The sequence below is a fragment of the Platichthys flesus genome, chromosome 21 (assembly GCF_949316205.1).
Source record: "Platichthys flesus chromosome 21, fPlaFle2.1, whole genome shotgun sequence".
NCBI classification, from domain to species: domain Eukaryota; kingdom Metazoa; phylum Chordata; class Actinopteri; order Pleuronectiformes; family Pleuronectidae; genus Platichthys; species Platichthys flesus.
This window is the reverse complement of record NC_084965.1, coordinates 4603788-4626795: the sequence shown is the minus strand read 5'-3', so window position 1 is coordinate 4626795 and position 23008 is coordinate 4603788. Positions and strand designations below refer to the sequence as shown.

Genomic DNA, 23008 nt, shown 5'->3' with positions numbered 1-23008 from the left:
ACCAGGCTCCTGTGGCTGCCACCGACACAGAGGACATAACGCCATAAACAAACTTAATCCTTTAAATCAACAGCACAGAGGAAACAGGGCGGGACAGTGAGCTTATTTCAACACCGAGTGGTTTTGAAGTCTGATGGGACTCAGGTGAGTTAGTATCAGTGAGGACGTTTCGACTAATGCAAGAGATCAGTGGTTCCCAACCTCGGGGTCAGGGTCCCACGTGGGGTCGTCAGATAAATCACAGGGGTCGTGAGATAATTTAAGCAGTCGGGGGAAAAACACGTCTGGTTGAGAAAACTGACTCGAAATCAGCTTGAAAAACACTAGAGGAGCACGTAGCAGTGCCATCAGTGCAACGATATATGTATATAATGTTTGCCTTTTTTGTCAAATCTGCTCCAAAGGTTAATGGAATCTTCTTTGGAAAATATCTCACCCGTACACCGAGTTTCAAGAAAGATTGGTTCTTTGATTATTTGTGTGATCCAGCAAACAGACAAATGGACAAACTAGAATGGCACAAATACCTGTCAAGGCCAAACAGGCCCCTTTCGAATCAAATGGAATTTAAATTCATTATTCTTTGAGAAATTGATGAAAATTCTTAAAAACTATCCTGGATCCACACAAAAATTAAATTGGTTCTTCCCGGACATATATTACATCCTTCCACAAGGTTTCTTGATAATCTGTCACGTAGTTTTTGCGTAATCCTGCAACCTAACAAAGGAACGCAGATGAAATACAATCTCCCTGACGAAGGTAGTAATGATCCCAAGATGTAGAATGAAGTATTCTTAGAGGTATGCAACCTGTGACGAGGGGAAGTCAGTGAACAATGACGGTTTGATGGTTTGAAAGCAAAACAACATCAAAATGTTGAGTGTCTGTTACAAATGCAACATAAATGTCCGGCACTTAGGAAGCTGAGGTAAGCATAGTAGGAAATAACTAACTAAGGAAATCCCTTTGTTCCAGAACAATGGTGCAGTAGAAAATCCAATGTGTCAGAGGAGAAAAATGTGACAATAGACGGTGGAATTCACTCTTTCCTGTGATGTGATGATCTGAGCCAGCGTATCTATGAACAGGAGCTACGTGTGCAGCGGGACAGGAAACAAGGACCTTTGGCACATACAGGAATGTCCATGATGTAGACACAGCAAATCTGAACTCAGGAATGAGCGGGTACTCGAGGAGGAATTATATATACTGCTTCCAGAGTGTCTCTACACTTCCTGACTCAGTTTGGCCGCAAACATCGAGTAAATCACACAACCTCAAGTGGAGCAAAGACCAAAAAGCCTCCAGGAAGTTCCTTACTCCACACGCACATCCCGAGTTGTGTACCCCTTGACGCAGCCTCTCGTCGGGTGACAATGGCAGGAACGAAAGAGCAGTGGGGGAGGATGTGTTTTGGAGGGAGGGAGCGTATTGTACCTCGTTTCCTCGAGCGGTGCCGCAGAAACTGCCGAGGGCCAGCTGGGGGCCGAGAGGAGCGGCATCCGGACAGAACGTCCAAGGTCCAGAGAGTTCCCGCCGGGCGCCGACCACGTGTCTGGAGAGCCAGAGAGAGAGAGAGAGAGAGAGAGACCAAAGGAGAGATGTTGTATTGTTCTCCTCTCGCCTCCTCCTCCTCCCCCCCCTCGGCTTGAACCCACACTATTAGTGAGGCGGATTAACTCCAAGAGCGGCTGGTGCTGCGAGTCTGCAGGACTCTGTATGCAGACGTACACACATTGTGTCAATTAGGCTTTGTCCATGTGAGGCCGGGTGACAGATGAAGAGAACACACTACACAAAAAGAACACTGGAGAGCTCACCCACGGACGAGTAGCTCAGTTACTCAATTCTCCAAGACTACCGACAGACTAATATGACAATCACACAGAGACTACACTACATGCACACATATTCCTGTGGTTCAGCTTCAGAGTGATGGAGCCTGAAGTCTTTTATCTGGACAGGGGTGATCTCTCTGTTTCAGTCTCCGCAGGACGGAACGATGATCACAGGGGTAATATCTGCTTTGGAGGTGGATGTGTGAGACTTTATGGAAAACGTAGCGTTTGCCGACGCGGCTGCGATGACTTGAGCCGGCGCCCCCTGCGGCTCCGGGCCTGATGTTTACCTGAAGATGACACGAGATGTGACGGCGAGGGGACTTGACAGGGATGACATTTTAAAGTGAGATCCCGCCGAGGCCGGATCCAGGGGGAGTCCGGTTTCTATGGTGGAGGTGTTGGAGGGGCAGTTGTGACATGATCTTTGGATTAATATCACAGAGCAGAGAGAACCGTGTGGTGCAGATATTGTTATCGGAAAAGCAATGGAGAAGAAATCACGAATGGCAGAATTTAACAACCTTGCATATGCGTCTATAAGATTAGAGGAGGAACAAAGAATCAAGCAGATGAGCTGTTTGAGAGGAAGTAGATCAGAGAACTAAAAATCAATAACACGCTTGACATTTGGGTATTTAGTAATAGAATAGGGAAAATTTCCAATATTGCTTTCTAGTGGATATAAACAGAGAAGGAGAAAGCTGCACATTCAGAAGATCGACTAGTAAATGTTTAAAACAAGGCGAGGAGCATGCGGCTCCACTAGTTTGGCTGAAAATGACATAAACACGACAAATAATCATGTTGTTGTCGTTTGATCTTCTGATCTACATGTAAAACTCTGACTTTCAACAAACTGAGACTCACAACGTTCACTTCAGAAACATCTGCCACCTCAGACACACTCAGTTGCAAAGACTCTGATTAAAACTCTGTGGAAACGCACATTGAGAAATCTTGTAGCGTACACAAATAATCCTCGTCTGTGAGACTGAGCCACAGGCCTGATAATCACCGTCCTGCTCGCTGCATCAGGCCGATACCGCCGCGAGAAAAACAAACCAATTACTCCCGTTCAGTTCTGAAGACTTAGGACGAAACTGAGGAGGATCTGATGTGCGTTTAAAAAGAAAACATCTTTCACAAACACAACACTCCTTGATGGGAGTGCACGAGCCACGACAGGAGCTGTGTGTTCCCGGTGAAGAGCCGCTTGATGACGGTGGTTAATTGCGTCGAGATTTGGCTGCAGGGAGCAAATGTGATGCAAGAGGATCAGGATCAGGGTGTAAAGGCTCTTTCAGCAGGATTCCACATTTGGCAAATAGTGTGACCGTCTATATGTGTAAAGAGAAAGAGCTTTTTATATTGTGGAGCCTCAACGTGTGAAATGCATGATGCATATATAACAAGCTTTAGCATGGATTACTGTCCAATGTGCAACATCCATCAAATATCTCTCACAGATGCCTATAGGAGAAATAATGAAGCAATCAGTGCAACCACTCAGCACGCTAATTATCAACAGTGGCCTGGGACACCCCCCCAGCAGCATCTCACAGTGTGTGTGTGTGTGTGGGCGTGTGTGTGTGTGTGTCACATGTGCAGCGAGTTTTTAAAAATGCTTTCCAGGAGAAAAATGTCTCACCACGAGACGTTTAATTACCAGGGGATGGAGAGCTTTGGTTTGGCCTGTGCCATCACTCAGAGCTGAATTAATGAATAGGTAAACAGCAGAGGAACCAGCCACACTCAGCACGATGTGGATGAGATCTGTGACACCACACACACACACACACACACACACACACACACACACACACACACACACACACACACACACACAAGTCAGCGGTGTTTAATATTATGGATGAAGCGGTGGTGGTCCAGCACCGTGGTTGGAGGCTGGAGACGGAGATCGTGAGATGAGCACGGGCTTGTGGGTGATTTGTTTTTTCACAGTCTGTGATTAAGTGATGATATACAGATGACACAGATGTTCTGACTTGCAACAGGTAGGATAATGAACAACATGAGGAATATGATGAGTGCATTCCATCAGGAAAGTGCTCGAGTCAGGAGGTTTTTTCCAACAGGCGGTTTTTCATAACAGCTTCAATACTCCTGGGTCTTCATTCTACAACTCTCCTGCAGGGATGATTCCCATCTTTACCTTTGCTGAGGAGGCTTTGCCCCCCCCCCCCCCCCCCGTTCGTTTATATGTTGGTTGCTGGTTTCGTAAGTCAGATTACACAAAACAGAACTCAGCAGGGAGTCCTCAGCAGGATGTGCTGCGAGCAAGGGGGGGGTGTTGATCACGTTTCAAACACGAGACAGAAGCCAAAATGGAAAAAAACTAAAAGAAAACAAATAGCTCAGAATTCAAAAGAGGAGCTCTACATGGAGAAGACACAGACGAAGATGTCAGGAGAGGTTTTGCTGCAATGAGCTGCAGCCGGGAATTAAGAGACCTTAACAGAGGTTTACAATCTACTGGGAGCCAGTCTGGTTACAAAAAGACATTCCGTCATTTGCTATTTCCCAAATCCAAAATCCAATTGGGTTTAATTAGGATTAGAAACAGGGACAATAACACCTGATTCCATTCATCTACTAATCAAAACAAGCTCGTATAAGCTGGTCATGGAAATATGACTGAAAAAAAGAATAAGACCTTCAGAGTCCAAAGTGCAACCAGCAGTCTGCAACAGAAACACAGAGAATTATCCTTGAGTGAGAAGCAGGAACCAGCAGGTGCTTGGCGATTTTTCACGAAAAATCCAGATAAGCAAATAGATTTGATTCGTTTTCATTTCAGCAGTACACTGAAGTATCCAGTGGGTTTAACCGTCGTGGAGCCGAGCTGCAGAAAGACAAAACCCAGTGAAAGAGACAAACCTGTGCCAGACAGAATGAATGTCAATGGCATTCCAGTGGCCTGTTTACGGCCGTCGCAGTTAAATGTCAAATGTTCGGCCCCGCGGGGACACAGAGCCGACCGGGACAGAATCTGCAGGTGTCTCTCCCTCCATCAGTCCTCTCCTCTGTCTGGTGGGCACGGGACAACACAGCAGGACGGGCAGCAGACTTCTATTATTAGTGAACGAGTGAAGAATGGAGGGAGTGCCCGGGGGGGGGGAGGGAAGAAGAGGAGCCGACTGAACCTCACTGACATTATTTTAAGAGCTGCTGTGGTGACAAATTTCTGTGCCCGCAGACGACAAAGTGTGTGCGTCGCAATTTAAAGGAGCGTTCCAGTGGTTTCACACGTTGTCGATCACAAATCACTTTGTGCGGCACTTCACCACTCCCAATGTTTAACAGCAGATTTAATTGGAGATGTTTTCTGTCTACAACGCATCCATTGTTTCCCATTTTATGGCTCTAGAAATAAACAAACGCCTACGTTTTGTGATCCATCCAAGTCTGCAATAATTGGTTTTCAATTACATAATTGTGTTGGGGACGAAAGAATCAAATTGTAAATAAAAAAAAGGACATCGATACCAGCACATATATGGACCCAGTGGCCTAAAGGATAAGGCATCAGCCTCCGGAGCTGGGGATTGTGGGTTCAAGTCCCATCTGGGTCGTGATATCTCACTACGATAACGATATTGCCACTATAGCCACTGTGTATTACAGATGGAAGCCGCACCACAAACAAACAGTGTTGTAAAATTTCGCAGCTCTACATCTCATCTACTACAAACAGCCTGCGCAGCGACCAGTGTGTCTGAATAATTTGAGAATAAACCCAAAACGTCAACTCATCTCTTCCCCCCCGAGGGACAGAGCAGGAGAGTCACTCCAGCAGCAGCTTCATTTGCCTCGCACCACCTGTCGTTCACAGCTCACAAAAAAATCTGGATGTGGATCTGGGTCGAGAATCGTCTGCTCAGATGAAGTTGTTGCTCTACTCGCTCCGGCGTCACCAACGGCCTCCCTATGCAAGAATGCCACGGTCGCCATGGTGATGTAGAGTGGCTGCCACCACCAGAAACAACAACACAGACAAACAAACAAACAAACAGGACAAAACCCAACTGGCTTCCTCTGCAGGTTTCTTAAGATGCAGCTCTGGGTATGGAAATTAATTTACAGGGCTGACCCCCAGCTCCATCTCATTCAGTATAAACACTGTCTCTGATCAGGAGCGAAACCATGTGACACCCCTCTCTAGTTTAGGGTGGCCAGCACGGATTGTTTTGTATTGGCCGACTTCTCTCAGCGGTGGTTAATGTGATGATAACGATGAAATGTCATCAGGACCAGTTGGGAGAGGACGACATCAGAAAGCTGCTGTGGTTCCTCACATGTGGTCTAATGGTTCCTTGGAGAATCCCCCTTCATGTGCCTTCGTCACGAGGAGCCTTTTGGCACGGAGCACGACTCTGTCGCAGTCTGACGAGTCCTCCTCCTTCTTCCACCTCCTATGTATTACTGCTCACCTCATGCGACCTTGCTGAGGACTTGGCTCTCCGCTCTGCAGGCGCTCCGGCCCCGCTGCTCTTCAAACCATCAATCTGAGTCTCCAGCAGCCATGAAATGAGCCATATGCGGCACGGGCAGGAGACGGAGAGAGAAATAATGCTTCTACACACTCGAGAGCTCCAGATTTCCTCTTTGAGGCTCGACCGGGACTCAAACGGCTCAAACGAGGGGAGGTGGAAGTCACAGAATTCAAATGCTGGCTTTGGCTTTTACAAATACTGTGGCTGTGTGTGTTTGCATACTTAGGAAAAGGAAAAGGCTTCGACTCTGGGAGCAGAGTAAAGATGACCAGGCGTTAAAGACAAGATAGGAGAGCTGTTCTCCCCGTCACCTCAATCCTCCATGACAATTAGTTGCTGACAGTGACATAGGAGTCCAATAATAAGCTCTACCCCGGGGAGGGGACTCTTCATTGCACAGCATATGGTGCCAACTTAATCTGCAGCCTGTGTCACACGAGCCTGGCCACGAGACGAGCTGTGATTTCAACGGATTGGGCTGAAAAAGCGTCAACACAAAAATAACGGAGGTGTGATGTAAACAAAGCACAATTTATAAATGGAAAATATCTTTGTGCTTTTTACAGTTCCAAGGAAATTGCCAAGGAAGCCAGACACTCGACGCTCTATCTCCTGTTTTGATTCGCTGGCCCGGCGCTGCTCTGGCTGAGGTGGTGGTGATTTTGCTTCCTCGTTAGCCGAGGCCACGACCTGTCGTCCGTTAGAGGCTCGGAGTAATCCTCGCTCATAGGTGAGCCTCAGACTGACACCTGCTACTATTGTCCCCCTCCATCACATGACCCCCAGAGGCCAGCCCACGCTGGGTTTTGGTAACGTGCGACTTCTCCTCCCGCCAGACCTCCTCATAATCCTATTAGCCTCAGTCATCTGCGCTGCATTAAGAATACGTGCCGATTGATCCGACAACACAAACCCTCTGTGTCCCGAGGCGGCCGGATCACTTCTCACACGTGGATACGACACGACTCCCGTGAGGTTGAACCCTTCCCCAGGAGCTTTTAGAAATAATCAAGCATGAAAGAGTATTAGGGGGATTCTCAGGTGTTAACAACAGAAACTAGACCTCCACCAATAAATATCAAACAAGATGCACCAAATCTCACACTCTCATAGATATCTGTTCCCTAAATATTACTTTTTTCATCAAGATCCATGAACTATTCCCGGAGAAGTTGGTGCAAATAACAAAGTGCTTAAAACAATTAAATGGTTTCTTCCCAGACTCGAACAGAATCCTTCCCCCAACTGTTGTTTTAATCCATCTAGTGGTTCTTGTGCAAATCTTGCTAGCCAACAAATGGACTTGGATGAAAACAGTTCTACCTCCTTGTTGTAGGTATAAAAAAAAATCCCTTCTCAGCTATAGAGAAGGAAAATAACAAGTGTACAGCGACTGTAACTCTCAAGCTTAAAGCTCTTGTCTGCAGAAAAACAGTGGTTTCAAAGACCGGGGAAATAAAAGACAAGAGTTAAGCCCAGTCTCATGACTTCCTCTTACAAAAGGCACAAGAGAATCACCTCAGAGCATTTAGTAAGCTTGAAATATACCCACATATTCAAGTGGATTCATCCCCTGATTAGAAGATATTACTGTACGATAGAGTCACATATATTCTCTGTCTTAAGTCACAAGCTTATAACCTCCTGTGTGAAGGAATGTAAACCTTACAACACTGAGCTCCACCGGGAGTTCTGGTGACGTGGGGAGGGATCATCCTGCAGTTACATGTTCCACCACAGAGCAGCTCTTTGTTGAGACTAAAGCTGAAATACAGACTGTTCTCTTCTGAACAAATCTGTGGTATAAGTATAGTTCTTTACTTCTAGGAGGCCATCCTGTTTTCCAAGTTCACCATCTGAGGTTAGCGTGTTCGTATCATGGACTGTGTAAAGATGGAGGACATGACAGCTTCTCTTAAATGAAGCCAATGAAGTCTTGATGAATATCTGATAGTTGGCTGCCCCCTCCTCCACCTCCTACTCCTCCTCCTCCTCTTCTCACAGAGGGTTTCTGTTACTTTAGTTCTTATGTTTTATGACCATTAATCTCTTTTTGCTCAGATATTGTAGAAATCTGGGATATTCTGGCTTCATTCCTTGATAGTGGGAGGGAGTGGAGATACGTCATACATCTTTATAGGGCTAGGGTTAGGGGTTAGGGTTACGGCTAACAGGCTAATATTTATCTAGATGAAAATAACAACGCTAAAAAACAAGTGATCACTTTACCTAGTTCCCCTTTTTGACACTTTCAATGGACACTGACATCAGTGAAGTGAAACTCAGTCAAGCTCCATCATCCTGCAGTCGATCAAGAAAACGAGCGGCTTCATGGATGTCTCATCTCTCCGGGGATCTGCAGCAAACGCCGCTCAGCTCGGTGTATCAGCTTCGATCAAGTGAACCAAAAAACCTCTAAAGCAACAGCTCAGAAATCACCTTACATAACTCATGTGCTGAGGCTTCCTGCTGCAGAGGAGCTGCCGGGCCCTCGGGTCCCTCTTGGCACAGAGGGTGACCATCAGTGGGCGGGGGTGCAGATCGGAGTGGCATGGCTGCAGCGGAGGAATGTGAGGAATTCCCCCTGTAAACACCTCATGCTCGGACGGTCACCACTCTCTTATCTCGCCGTGCCCATCGCCCCCTTTAATCACCATAATGGTTGGTTATTCATTACCAGTTCCCTCCCCCTCCTCTTCCTCTATCGGTCTTTCCTGTGACCTCTGCTCCTTCGGTCGGGGCAGGTGAGCTTCCTGCCTCCCCCACAAACCCCAGTCTGTTGTTTACCTGCGGCCCCACATGGTCTCATTCCCCCTGTGATTCCCCCAGAGGGCAAACAAGCCTCCTCTGAAACCACTGTACAGTAGAACGGCTTTCAAATGTCAAGACCTTGAGAGAAAGAGGTTTTTCTGTTTTGTTCTGAAGCCAAGCAGTTGAGCAGAACCGGCCCAGGCTCCTTCTGGTCCTGTGGGAACTCTCTTTAGCTGATAGGATCATAAGTGTCTAAGGGGGGGGGGGACATTTTCTTTATCTTTCTTCGTGGTTGAATAAAGCGGCTTTCGCTTGCTTTCCAGCGCGGCACCTCCCCCTGTGGTTCCTGTGTGTGAGCCCCTCTCCCGGCTTAAATGAAAGTAATTTCGAAAGCAGCTGAGCGCCTTTGTTCAGGCTTCGTGACATTTGGGAAAAAAACCGCAGGAAAACGAAAGAACCAGACACAAGCCGGCTTTTGCTTGAGGTGAAATCCGGTTTGGGCCACTCGCTGTTTGGTCAGGCTGGAGGAAGGTGCGAAGTCCATCCTGAGCACATGGTGTGTAGCATGAGGGGGCCCAAAGGGGGGGGGGGGGGGGGGGGCTGCATTCCTCCTCATGTACCACTCTCCAGCGGACATGATGGATGCTTATGTACAAGCATGAAACCTGCTCTCAGTGTTGCTGCCACCCCCCCCCCCCCCCAAAAAAAAAATTCCCAGCAGCTCCGACTTTCTGTGGCAGGAGACCCACACCAGATTTTTCCATTTTCCTGGAACGTCCCTGATAACTTTGTTTCAGGCTCTGGACGGGAAACTGATATTTTCCGAGTGTTTTTCAGTTTTAAACGCAGACTCTTCCTGCGGTTGGTGATAAAACAGCAGCTGCAGAGATCTTCCTCGTGTTGACAGTAGATATCTGAGCACACAGAGGAGGTGATGAAACCTTCTGGTGGACACTTCACCCTCCGGTTGGCAGGATCCGTTATTAGCGTGACCTTTGTGAGGAGGCGTGAACAGCAGCAAGCAGATTTATTCTCATTCTCAATGAGTCTTCATACAAACTCCTTCAGATGACGGGTTCTGTCCGAGGAATTCTTCCTGACAACTGATGACCAGAGCTCAGAGAAGGTTTTAGTATTTATTAGCCAAGCTAGTTGAATAGCATTACATATCTCAACAGGTATTGGATGAAGATGAACGCTACAGACTGTGGAGATCCCCTGATCCTCGAGTGAAACTTTCAGCTGGACAAACATCCACGTTCTGTTATGGTGAATTTTACTAACTTTAATCTTCCACAGTGAAACGCCAAAATAAGTTTTGGACATTTCTTCTAGAGGCTCATTGTCTCCAGAGGATGACCCCTACACACTCTGATGATCACCTGATTCTACGTCCAGTGCAACCTTCATATTTATATTTGTGTCTTTTGTTAGACGTCTCAACACCTTCTGTCGTGACATCAGCGTTCTGCTTCAGATGAACTTTAATAACATGGATGATTCTTTGACCTTTAATTATCATCATGACCTCAAACAATATCATCAATTGGGAATAACTGACGTCAACCAGCTAACCTGAAAACCAGGAGAAAGAGGAAGAAGCAGCTACGGCACAAATCATCATCATGGACCAAAGTCACATGACATTTCTCTGGTTATATACACGAGCTCCATGCACCGAGCGTACATGTCCTCATTAGTGTTAAGTGCTGCGCTCCTATGTGCCCTAATACCCATCACAGCATGTCAGCTCGCCCTGAGGAAGCTGTCAGCCACATATGTCAATACCCCCACTGACCCCGCCCCCCCCCCCCACCCCAACCCACCCAAAACCACTGCACACATAGCACTGGAGGATTGCCCCCCCCCTCAGAACAAAGGAGCGGGGGGTTTCTGTGGAGAACACACAGCCAAACATTCCTGTCTCAATGGGGAGAGTGGTCGGCAGGTTCAATTAGAAAACACTTTAAACTGTGTTTCTATGTGATGCCACTGTCCCTGGACACAAAGCTGCACCCCCCACATTCAAATGGACGGTGAGGGGACGCAGGGCTTGTTGCTGGTGGTCTTTAGCTTCTCCTATTATCTGCTTTGTTGCTGCCATGTTGACCTCAGACAACACAACCACTTGAAGGGCCACTCCAGGCTGGATATCTTCAGGTTGGGAAGATTTATGTCTTTCCCTCTGCTGGGAAAACTTTATAATCTCAAGTGAAACCAGTAAATGAACCTGAGGTGACAGGAAGCAACATGTGAGGAGTGTTTAGCATTTAATAAAGTGTCACCTAAAGGTCTGATGAATCATTTTGACTATGACCCTGCATCTTTGGGATTTATAGAGAGAAACTGAGACAATGTTGAACTCGACACAGAATATAATCAAATGTGACTCTCAAGGAATCTTCTCCAGCAGCAGCTCAACTTCTCATGAAGACATCTGTCCCTCTGTCCCTCTCAGTATCTATCTAAATGCATTGATCCTGCTCTGATTTGATGGATTCGGATTCGTTGCCGTGTTGGTCGCACGCAGCACTAACAGAGATTTGATGCTTTTCTCTGTGACTGTCATAAAACCTGGAAACCTGTCAGCCAGGGTTTAGACAGATCTGATGCTGAACATGATCGATCCGGGGAAGTGAGAGCGGCCAATGAACCCAGCGGAGGCGCGAAGAGGAGGCTGAGCTGTCAAACAGGGAGAAATACACGGATCGTACTCACCTATTACACAAGGTGCGTCGTAGCGTCGGGTACTCGTCGTATCCGAGGGGAAATGAGCGCTTCACAGGATCCAGGCGCACATGTTGCCAGTCACCGCGGGGGAAATGAGCCAGTGGCGACCGGGCAGCGAGGCTGCAGGAGCGGGCTGTGACTGTGGGTCCCCCCCGGGCCCCTGGGAGGCGACACGGTGTGTCCGGGCGCTGGATGAGATGCGCAGGGCGCCACCACTCGCTGGACCTCCGGGGACGCACCACTCTCTCTCCTCTCTTCTCTCTCCCTCACTCTCTCTCAGCCTTGACGCCGTAAATAACGGGACGTGCACAGCCTCTCTCCGCCTTCACGGCTGCGTGATCCGCGGCCGCCGGTGCCGCTGGAAGCTGGAACCGCGGTGCGCAACTCCGAGGCGCGCAGGACGCCGGTGCCAGGAGGGTTCGTGTGGCGAGTGGACGGACTGGGAATGTTAATGAGGACTGCTGCAGAGTTTCCTCCCCGAGCGGAGACTCATGCTCCCTCTCTCTCTCCCTCTGTGTGTGTCGGTGTCTGTGTGTGTGTGTGTGTGTGTGTGTGTCCCGACAGGAGAAGCTGAAAGTTGCCTCACTGTGGAGGACGAGCAGCGGGATGAGGAGCGATGAAGGCGTCAGTGAAACGAGACTCCTCCACCAGGTCACCTGGAGAGAGAGGAGGAGGAGAAGGAGGAGGAGGAGGAGGAGGAGCAGGAGGGGGTGCAGCTCACCTCCAGGAGGCACCTGTTGAATGAGAGCAGCTCAGAGACATCCTGTTGAAATGTCCCCTCTACAATATGTCCCTGTTATTGTGCAGCTTCACATTAAAGCTGCAGGAAGAACAGAATGTTCTGCACAGACACTGAACATGAATGTGAACAGGTTGGATGATTCATCCTGTTTTAAATCGTTAACTTCTCTCAAAATACTTCTGGCGTCATCTGAAATCCTACAAATTGTTTTGTCTTTATTTCATTATCGTCTAAAATTCTTTTAAAAATACTGTTTGGCTCTTGGTCGTACATGATTTGCGATTCGTGCAGATAATCATTTTACAAATAAATCCACTAATTTTGTGCCCTGAGGGACTCCTAAATGTTATTTTAGTGCAAACCTCTACAAGTGACCTATGTGATATACATATACATCATGTGTGCCCCCCCCCCCCCCCTCTGTCAGTCCAGCTCGTCCTCCTCTAACTCCGTCACCTCTCAAACAGCAGCTCAACACATGAGTCTGTCAGCAGGTCCTGTCCACACTGAGGTTAAACCACTTATCGTCCATATGGATGGAAACTGGGTCGACTGACCTCGGCTGACACCCTCGAAGGAAACTGCATCACTGCATCAAAGCCCTGAATCAGCAGCAGGTAAACAGAACCTGGTGTTTACAGTCCCTGGGAGATGAACAGCCGATAGACATACTAATCACTGGGTGGAGCAAAAGCATATTTGTTTTGTCTTGGAATTTAAACGGATTTCATGAGTTGTTGCTTCAGCCATGATGAAGTCTTTGTGTTAGTAAAGGAACCAAACAGCTCCTGTTAGAGAAATCTAATGATTACTGAGGCTGCTTTTAATTTAACAGACAACCAGAACAATAAGAGACAGAAATTTAATCAATACAATAATTGCTAATCCTGAATTCTCTAAAACAAAAAAGGAAATGCAGCTTCTGTTGCAGATCACCTGTGATATTCATTGTGTCTGGATCAGACTGTGAGGATCCACTGCCCCCTACAGGTTGGGAAACACCATTGCACGCAATTACAAAACGTGACTCAACATTTTCTGCAGACTGTCGTGTAGTCGTTCATCACAGCTGCAGTCTCACGGTGCAGCTGCAGTGCTCCAATATGGATACGACAGAATGGAAGAAAAAGTAACAGTGCTATATTTATTTTATTTATATACATGACATTTGGTATGAAATTCTCATTTTACAATCTTCTTCCCAGAGGATCATGGTGACGCATGTTCAGGAGTTTCAGTTCAGACGACTCTTTTTCAGCCTGGACGAGTCGGCGGCTGCTTTGCGTTTACGTGACGGCGTGTCGGGAGTTTCCTCCGGGCGAGCGTCAGTCAGGAAGTACGGCTCGAAATGTGGAGTGGGCTCCTGGAGGGAAGAAAGAGAGAAAGGGCCGCGTCAGCACGATAATGTTCAATTCTCAGCAGTATTGACACTGACCTAAAACCTATAGAGTCATTTGACGTCAAAATAAATTCAAAACATTCCAAAGAAACCTCCAGAAGTCCAGTGATCGTGTGTATTGACCTGCATGAGGTAGTCTGCGATGTACTCTGGCTTCAGACATGTGACACCATCTGCCGTGGCCTCTGATACGTCCACTCTGAAGTCTCCAGGCTTCAGTCGACTGAAGTCGGCGAACAGGTGAGTGGCCTCTTTGTACAGGGCTGGAGAGGGACTGGGCAAGACCTGGACAGGAAGTACAGAGAAGAAAAGGAACATGAACCCTTTTTCAATTTGCAGTTTCTTTGAAGGACAGATTCTCGACTGAGCAACTGCACGAGGGGGCGAAGGACACATGATTTCAGATATGGGACAACAAATAAATAAAACACCGACCTTTGCTCCACCCGACTGCAGCAACCGCCTGAAGCCGGATTCTCTGTTCTGGTCGATGTTCAGCATGACCGTCCATCCACTGAAGGCCCCCTGAGAAACACAAAGGTTCATTTAGTGGATACAAATGGTTCAAACCCAATCGATTTCAACTGGGAATGAGCCCTGTTGTGTTAATATTGTGTATGTGTGTTTGTACCCCTTGTTCAGAGCATCCGTGCAGAGCCTTCCTCCAGCGCATGGCAGCCAATGCCAGTCGTCTCTGCTGGGAGTTGATGGAGGGTAGCGCGTCCAGGATGGAGCTGCTGCCCCACTCATAGTCATCCTCCTGGAACAGACACACACAATCCCATTAAGATTAAAAAATCTTTTCATTGATTATCTTACAATATTTGAGTGAAATTAAACAAACCTTATTATTATAATAAAAAACTCTGAAGTCTCAATCTTTAAATTCTGACCTGGATGAAGCAGCCCACAGATCGACAGGCCTCCAGGTACGAGCGGTGCAGGATCCATTTCCCAGCTGCCATTGCTGCCAGGTACTTCTCATTGCGCAGAGGAGTGCCGACGATGATGTGGGAGCAGCTGGGGTCAAACGACTGCTTGTCAAGGACGACGCCGCCTAACGTGACAAAAACATAAAGAGACAGAAACTGATAACACAACTATAAAGAGGATATACTGCAACATAAACAATGATTTTCTCTCAAAGAATCAACTTGTCGTGACCAGTGAAAACCAGATTTGATCAAGCAGTTCTTTTGGTGGAGGAAGGCGGATCTTCCTCTTCCTCTTCAGCCATCAGGGATTAACTCCTCTGACTTCAGGCCTGACTCGATGATGAAACTGTGTTCGAGCCCCAATTAGGGGAAAAGACTCACCCAGCTCCTCTATGAGGTGACTGTAATCAATGCGTTCCTGAGGAGTGAGAGAGGAAAGCTGGAATCTGGGTGGCTGCTGCTCTTCCTCTGGCTCCTGCTGAGGGAAAGAAAAATATTCTTTAAGCAACACTGGCTTGACTGTAGGAGACGCTACGAGCTCCATAGTACAAAAGGTATAATGAAAGTTAATGCTTTAGGTAAAGGAGAATCCGTACCTGTGGCTCTGGTGCTACTGGGGGGTTGGCGAGGGGGAAGGCGATGCTGGGGGCTTTGGGAGTGAGGATGTCGTCCTCAGCATCTCTCGATGGAGGGGTTGAGACCTTCCGGCCCATTTGCTGCTCGATGACATCACAAGCAGCTGAAGAGGACAGAGTGATCATAGTGAAAGTCGAGTGTCTCCATTGGTTACATTAATGTTGAAATTACTCTTTTTAGACAGTGCAACTTCTTCCGGATCGCTTACCCATCTCCACCAGCTCCGAGTCCGTCATGGAATCCCTGAACTGGGGGCCGGTTTCTGCAGTGGGGGGAGGTGGAGGGGCGAGGGTCTCAGAATGCTGCGAGGGACTACCAGGCCACTGGAAGTTGTCAGCCAGCTTAGCCCGCTCCTCCCTGGCTGTAGGGTCGTCCCAAACTATCTGCTCACTCTGAGATGGCTCCGTGTTGATGTCCATGGCTGCTTCTCTGGAAACTCTGGAATCAGGACACATCAGTCGCAAGGATTAAAGAATTAACACTCATGGTAGATGGAAGCCAGATGTTTGCTTCACTACATGACTCCCTTACCTCAGGGCTTCCAGAGTACGCCTGCTCCCACTACGTCCCGCTCGGCTCCCATCGGGGGTGTCGAGCCTCGAATCTGCAGCCCCGGACCCCTTCCTGGTTAGTCTGACTGAGGTGCGCCTCCCTGTCGTCAACTTGGTGGCTGACATGATCTCCTGGAGCTGCCTGTGCAGGTTCTGTCTCATCTCCAGAGTCTCTGAAATATCTGGAAAAAGGTGAATAAATCAAATATATAACTATCTTTATTTTAAAAACTATTGCATTTATCATGTAGCAACAAAAGCTTGAGAAAACCACCCACCGCTCCTTTCTGCTGTATCATTCATCTCATCTTGATTGACACTTCCATCACTGACACGAGTTAGGTTTGTAGCTTCTTCTGTGGTATCGTGCTCAGACTGAGGGATAGATCGTTTTAAAACATTGTTAAGGGGATCATATAACTAATATAAGATATTGATCCCATGAGAAACAGACGCAGACTTTACATCATTAAACTCACTTTGTTGTCATTAGCTTCAGAGATGTTTCTGAGCTGTGTTCCCCTTGTAGGTGTCGACCTCTGGGAGCAGTTGGGCACTTGGCTCAGGTTGAGGCTCATCTTGGGGTTGTAGGTGAAAGGATACAGAGACTCTGCGACGTGCCTCCCCTCCTCAGCACACTGCACAAACAGCACAGGTTGACTGTGAGTGTACGGAGCACACAAACTCACAAGGACATAAATAAATCACACAACTCTGAGGGGAAGCAAAGCTGAAACTCCCACCTGTTGATGGAATAATAATCATTTTAAATGAGCTGAGCAACAGGAGGCTCAAAACCAAACCTACCATCACGAAAATATGAAGAGTTAAGTTTTACTTGATTTACCATCTTAAAATATATTTATATTTTGTAAGCTTGTTGAAAAAACATAAAAATATTTTTTCCTGGCTTTTAATGAGTTTCACCTAGCAACTAGACAAGAGCTTGAATCTTGGCCCTGCTCTTTCCATTTTGGTTTATGAATGGGATTTAATCAATTTGTAGAGCAGCAGCTCAAGTGAAGCAAAATTAAGTGATGATTTGCAGTGGATGAAACCCCACAGCTGAGGGAATCTGTAGATGGCTCCCTCAGGCCTTGTGTGTGTGTTGTGTATATTTGCTGGTAGGACACGTACAGCCTGCAGCCAGGACTGGGAGACCACATGCAGTCCTCTCTCCTTCACGCCTCTGTATTCACGCGTGTTGTCTCCCACACGACCCTGGTAGATGTAGTGCGTCACGGTATCGTCACACGCCCACCTACAAAGAAGATAATGGAAAGAGGTTATGAGCTGTGGGTGTGCACTGTGTTTGTTCATCCATATTCATCACAATACGAATTGAGGGTAGATGGGAACGCGTGTTGAATACCTGAAGTCGGCTCCAAGCGAGGCAGCGATGGCGTTTAGTTCACTTTGCATTTTGCTCAGTTTCTTCCCCACACAGATCACAACACCAGTCAGGGGAGGGACTTCTTTTTCTGGAGGCTTTAAAACAAAATTTGTGGTAAAATTAAGACTTAAGTCTGTGTACTATGTGCTAGTCAGAGTGTATGGACGTTTTTTCCGGCTGTTTCACCTCCTTCTCAGTTGTCTTTGTGAGCTGTGGGCTCGCTGAGACTGCCTGCATGTCTGAGACCTGACCGCGAGAGCTGTTAGCCAGCGCCACCTTCAGGTTCCTGTTGATGACATCAGTCAGAGGAGTCTCCACCTTTTCTCCTGGCTTCGACCTCCCAGCTGGCGTCTCCAAAGCTCCTAGTGCATCCTGTGGGTAAATGAAACAGTCCATGAATTATCTTTTCTGAATTCTACTGCTGTAAGTATAAATAAAACTCATATTTCTTGCGCTCTGTTTCCTCCAGTCAGGCCCAACCTGGACATTAAAAGTCGGCCTGAAGAGCTGGTCTCTGCTGAGGAAACGAGACGGAGTGTCCAGTTGCAGGGACGGCTCCTTTTGAAGTGGGTTCCTCCTGCCGCTCCCCTGGGTTTGTTTTGGGGTGCTCATGTTGTCTTTGGGCTTCATCTCGTCAAAAACCGAGTGGAACACTTTGCTCTTGAAGCGACCCAAGTCAAGCGGGGTAATGGCCTTGCCACCCTGGAAACCCAGCAAGGGGATCTCTGGAGACGAACGAGCTGGAGGCGGAGGCATGCTTGGTTTCTGAGAACCACCAACAAAACTCTCATCGTCTCTCTCTGGAGAATGAGAAAATAGTAATTCTCAGAACAAAGAGATCAATGAAAACGGAGCTGATCTTTCATCTTTATGTGCCATATCCTGCCCTTGCTAATAAAAAGTATTTTCCAAATGTCACAGAGCTACCAAACTCATTTTCACCTGGTGACGGGGGCAGGTCCACTTGAAACCTCTCCTCCTCTGCTCTCCGGCCGCTCCGAGCAGACTCGAATATCCAGCGCAAGGTGACGGCAGGAAGCCCCCATTTCTTTGCCGCCTGGTACTTTGTGCCTTCAGGGCTCTGCAGCACCAGATGAGTGCTGGCCAGCATTCCTTTCTTCTGGTTGGCCAGACGCACAAAGTAATCCTGCACACTGCAGGTGGGAGAGAGGAGAAGAAGTAGATTTAGCATAAGCTCTTGACAATGAGTGAATAGGCCACATGAGGGTAAGTGCTCTGCACCAGAGAGAATTCATTTATTACAGAACAATGTTTATACAAGGTAAATTTTTTGTATAAAAGTCTCTGTGTGAGTTCCTTAGTCATACTTGGCTCCGAGATGCTTTGCCAGCTCCACCAAAGACTCTCTCTCTGCTCCGGTGAACTGGCTGACGGAGAGAACACAATCCTTGAGAGGAAAACGTCCATCCATCACAGGAACAGGGGTGAATAGAGGGTTGGAGGAAAGTGGCAGAACACACTCTTTCTCCACGCACATGGCCTGAAAATGAACAAGAGAAACATTTAAGTGTCAGCTTGACTAATTCACCTGTTCATGAAATCTAAACGATGCAATAAGAACATCCCATGTCCACCTGTCTACACAGGACAATAGAAAACAGTGTGATCTTACCAGCCAGGTGTCAGTGACCACCTCGTCCACTGTGGACTCCACTGAACAGCCCAACAGCGGCACCACAGCATAGTCAGCCACAACCCGCGTGCGACCCATCAGCACCCTGCCTCCGTGTTCCGTCACCAGCAGAGACAGCTGGGTTTCGGCCTCCGTGCCAAAGCCCACGAGAAGGAAACACTTCCCAACAAACAGTCCTGCCTCACTGGCCTCCTGCGAGTCTGACTCTTGTCCTCTGCTCTGGTTCGGTGCCCACGGCTCAGGCTGGGGCTCTGCCATTGTGCTCATGGACCTCCTCCTCTCTGGTTCTGGTGGGGGCATGTCCACTGGAGGATAAAAGCCCAACAACATATAACCAGCAGGCTTCAGATATCTTGAACATTCACTTAATGATGTAAAATTACACCAAACACACACAGAAAAACGCTCAACATACCAATTGTTGGGTCATCATCCATGTACTGTGATAACATATCCTCATCTGCTCGCATGGGGGTTTGAGGGTTGGCAGCAGGGGGACCAAGGGATGGCCGGGAGCTGAGAGTGCGACGGCTCGGCACAGTTACAGAAGCTGCAGCAGGGGGGAGACAGTCAGGGTGGAGGTAATCTGATTCTGGGCGTAAACTGCCTTTGGTGAAACTGTCCAGCAGCCATGGTACTGTTACTACATGAGGCCTGGGGGGAAAACAGAAAGAATATGAGTATCTTTTCAATTATTCTTGAACTGGAGGACGTGAATATCCTGAAGGTAAGGAATCCCTGTGGTTCAGACCTATGCGTCGTTTTGGAGATGAAGTTTTGGACGTCCTGGTCCAGTTCTCCCATCACCACATGTGTGAGTTCTTCACTGGGCTGGTTGAAGCGTAGACCACCTGCAGTGTTTACAAGGCGCCGCAGCTTCTCCAGCTTCTTCCCCGGCAGGCCACACAGATACAGCTGAGCAAGATTAAACAAGTGGAATTAAGCCTCAGTTTTTCCTTTCACATTATTGGTGAAGAAATGATCCAATAAAAATAATGGAGAAGGAATGTTTTACTGACTTTACAGCCGTCCAGTATATCATCGGCTGGACAGACGGTGAAGTCCAGGTTATCTATCGGGTCTGGAGCTTCCAGGTGGCTGATGGTGTTGTTGGTCAGCGCCGTGTCGTTTATCGTCAGGCTCGCGTTGACAGATATGTGGCTCAAGCCCAACAGAGATGAACCCTCTAGTGTTAGAAAAAACAACTGCATTGTAATATCTCATAGTTCTAATGCTGCAAATTAGAAATGGTAAGATAACATTATTAAAAGTAGTAAAAAGCACTCTTGCATCTGTGGCTCACCTTCCTTCTTGCTGGAGCCTGTGGGGGTGGAAGTGTGCTGTCGAGTGGTCTTGGAAGTGTTGCGCTCCACAGTGTACCTGCTCTCGTCCTGACAGAAGCCCTTCTCTATGCTGTCAAACAGCCAGTGCAGAGACACGCAATACACATTCCACTTCCGGGCACACTCGTACTTCTGACCTGAGACCAAATACAAACATACTCAAACCGAGGGCACAGCTAGAGTGATTTATTCAGTTTGAGTTCTTAAACTGCTGGTCGACTTACCAGTTGCTTCACTCACGATGAGGTGTGTACACTCGTTCATTTTGAGCTGACCCGTATAGTTGCCTCCGTGCTGCTCACAGAGCCGCTGCACCTCCTTACGCTCGGTGCTAGAGAGGCCGGTCACACACACAGCACAGCCACGCAGCACCGGGCACAGATAGTCCTCAATGGGTAAATCTGTATATCTGAAAAGACTGGGGGAGACAGAAAGATTATCAGTTTGTTAACGAATCGTGTCATGCAGATATCACTAAGCATACGCGACTGCAAACCAAAGTCTGAGTGTACCTGTCTTGAGACTTCTCCCAGCAGGCTTTGACCCACAGGGGCAGAAGGATGGGTTTACCCAGGCTGGCAGCTACCAGGTATTTCTTGCTGCCCACCTCTCCGGCTATCAGGTGAGTGACAGACACATTGAGGTCAAGATAGACCCGTCCACCCATGAGCTGCACCAGATCCATCACCTCAGTCTGTAGAGAAAGAGAGAGAGAGAGTAATACATCACAATTTGATACTCTATGGACTGTGGGATTGGCTGGCTTTAAATAAATGCTATTTTATGTAATTTCCTACTAGCTCTAGTACTACTATGCGCTAATAATGTTCTATAATCTTTAAAACATGGTATCACCTGCATCAGAAAGCTGTTGCAGGTGATACCAAATATATCTCACATTATAACCTTCTCTCCAGTTTGTAAAAGAAAGTTTCACGATGAAGGAAAGGAGACATATCTGCTCATATCTGCATATGTTTTACGTCTTTATCCTTCACACCCTCAATAATGTGTTTGGCATATTTTCTAACTGCTAATATCAAAAGAGCAGCAATCACACAAAGTGAACTGACCCGTGCTGCTTTGTCCAGGCTGGTGCAGGAAACAGTGACGTCTGCCATGCTCATGTTGTAGAGGGGCTCCTCTGCTTTGGGCACACAACGCTGCTGCTGCAGGCAGAACAACACAACCAGGGGACTCACGACCCGGCAGCCGAGCTACATCACCAGAAACAGAGAAAGAAAAAGGAGTATCTGCATTATAGCTTCTGGTCTATTCCTGTGAGAGTCTGGATTCAGCTTTTCCCGTGTGCGGCTGAGACCTTCTTGCAGTGCAGAAAGGCCGGGGAGGTGAAGGTGCTGAACACAAACAGGGACTTGTCCTTCTGGTCCATCTGCAGAACCGCATCCTCATCGATGCTTTTCAGGTACTTGTCAGACTGCAGCTCCAGAATGGCCTGAACACAACACAACAGTATTATTATTATTATTATCACAACCATAACTATAGACACAGAGACCAGGAGAGAGACGATAAGATGGAGCAGGGTGGTTCACCTCATAGGCTTTGACGGCATACTCGGTCTTTCCACCTTGACTTTCCACAAACTTCACAATGAAGCCTTCCTTGTCTCCCTTGGACATGATCGACCTGGGGAGGCACCAGGGAAAGAAACGTGTACTTGATAGCATTAGCATTAGCCTGGTATCAGCTGGATGACAACAATGGTTATTTACAGAGAATCTAGAGAGTCTGGGAATCTGTGTAAAGCAAATATGAAACAGTTTATAGATATAGATATACACTGACACAACGCTATACACACACTCTCGACTGTTCCTGGTTCAATCGTCTTGCTTAATTGATGTTTACATTAGCAGAACCGGATGTACTCACCTCCTCTGAATGGACTCCTGCTGTCAATAAATACAAATATGTGACAGTAAACAGTCCAGACTCTTGTCATGGAGAAAGAGTTACACGTTGTTATGTGTTGTCGATACACTCTCATCGAAATAAACCGGTTTCTCTGAGGCTGCTGTCAAACTCACAGGGAAAGAGCTGCTTAGCTAACATTACAAATAAGCTTTACGTTAAAATAACATTACAGAAATATAAGTTGTCCCTGTGAGGTGAACGAGCGGTGACTGGTCTTCACATCTTCAGTTAATTACTTTTATAATAAGTTAAACATAAAGAGTTGAGCGGAGATGGAATATTCTCCTTGTTGATATTATTCGCGCCTTTGGCGTAATTTCCGGTGTTCACTTCTAACCTGACCGGAAAGAGTCGGACTCCAGCGTGGAAAGGTTCCGAGGTACATTAAAAAGACTCAATAACTTAAACCAGACATTTATTGTGTTGTGTTATATTTTGTATTATGTGGTTAATGTAAAACGGAAATAATTATAAATCATTGTATATATATAAATTATATCCATGTACCCAGCATTATGTAAATTCAATATCTATTTTAAAATGTGTATCTATCCAGACATGTTGTTTACATCAAATCA

At 47.2% G+C, this 23008-nt stretch overlaps 1 protein-coding gene, 1 long non-coding RNA gene and 1 other non-coding gene across 4 annotated transcripts; 2 read left to right on the top strand and 1 right to left on the bottom strand.

The window, feature by feature from the left end:
- The first annotated feature begins 5364 nt into the window (after nucleotides 1–5364).
- Nucleotides 5365–5437, top strand: trnar-ccg (transfer RNA arginine (anticodon CCG)). The gene has a single exon. It is a non-coding gene; the product is annotated as a tRNA-Arg (tRNA).
- Nucleotides 5438–11557: 6120 nt separating this feature from the next.
- Nucleotides 11558–14760, top strand: LOC133932366 (uncharacterized). The gene is made up of 4 exons (XR_009911943.1): nucleotides 11558–13198; nucleotides 13513–14220; nucleotides 14320–14520; nucleotides 14623–14760. It is a non-coding gene; the product is annotated as an uncharacterized LOC133932366 (long non-coding RNA).
- topbp1 (DNA topoisomerase II binding protein 1) lies at nucleotides 13712–22729 on the bottom strand. 2 transcript variants are annotated; one of them, XM_062379030.1, is made up of 28 exons: nucleotides 22389–22729; nucleotides 22049–22142; nucleotides 21814–21948; nucleotides 21566–21709; nucleotides 21005–21186; nucleotides 20717–20910; nucleotides 20453–20629; nucleotides 20169–20335; nucleotides 19901–20064; nucleotides 19565–19803; nucleotides 19129–19454; nucleotides 18824–18996; nucleotides 18438–18649; nucleotides 17976–18295; nucleotides 17682–17867; nucleotides 17475–17590; nucleotides 17240–17363; nucleotides 16582–16740; nucleotides 16381–16477; nucleotides 16083–16284; nucleotides 15760–15989; nucleotides 15512–15654; nucleotides 15297–15393; nucleotides 14874–15037; nucleotides 14612–14740; nucleotides 14416–14505; nucleotides 14104–14265; nucleotides 13712–13944 (listed from the first exon to the last, which is right to left on the bottom strand). In XM_062379030.1, exons 2-28 carry the CDS (start codon nucleotides 22133–22135, stop codon nucleotides 13816–13818), a joined length of 4548 nt encoding a protein of 1515 aa, XP_062235014.1. In that variant the 5' UTR covers nucleotides 22136–22142; nucleotides 22389–22729; the 3' UTR covers nucleotides 13712–13815. The 2 variants fall into 2 exon arrangements, with proteins under 2 accessions (XP_062235014.1, XP_062235013.1); XM_062379029.1 differs by having other exon boundaries at nucleotides 14104–14505; nucleotides 15297–15390.
- Nucleotides 22730–23008: the final 279 nt, after the last annotated feature.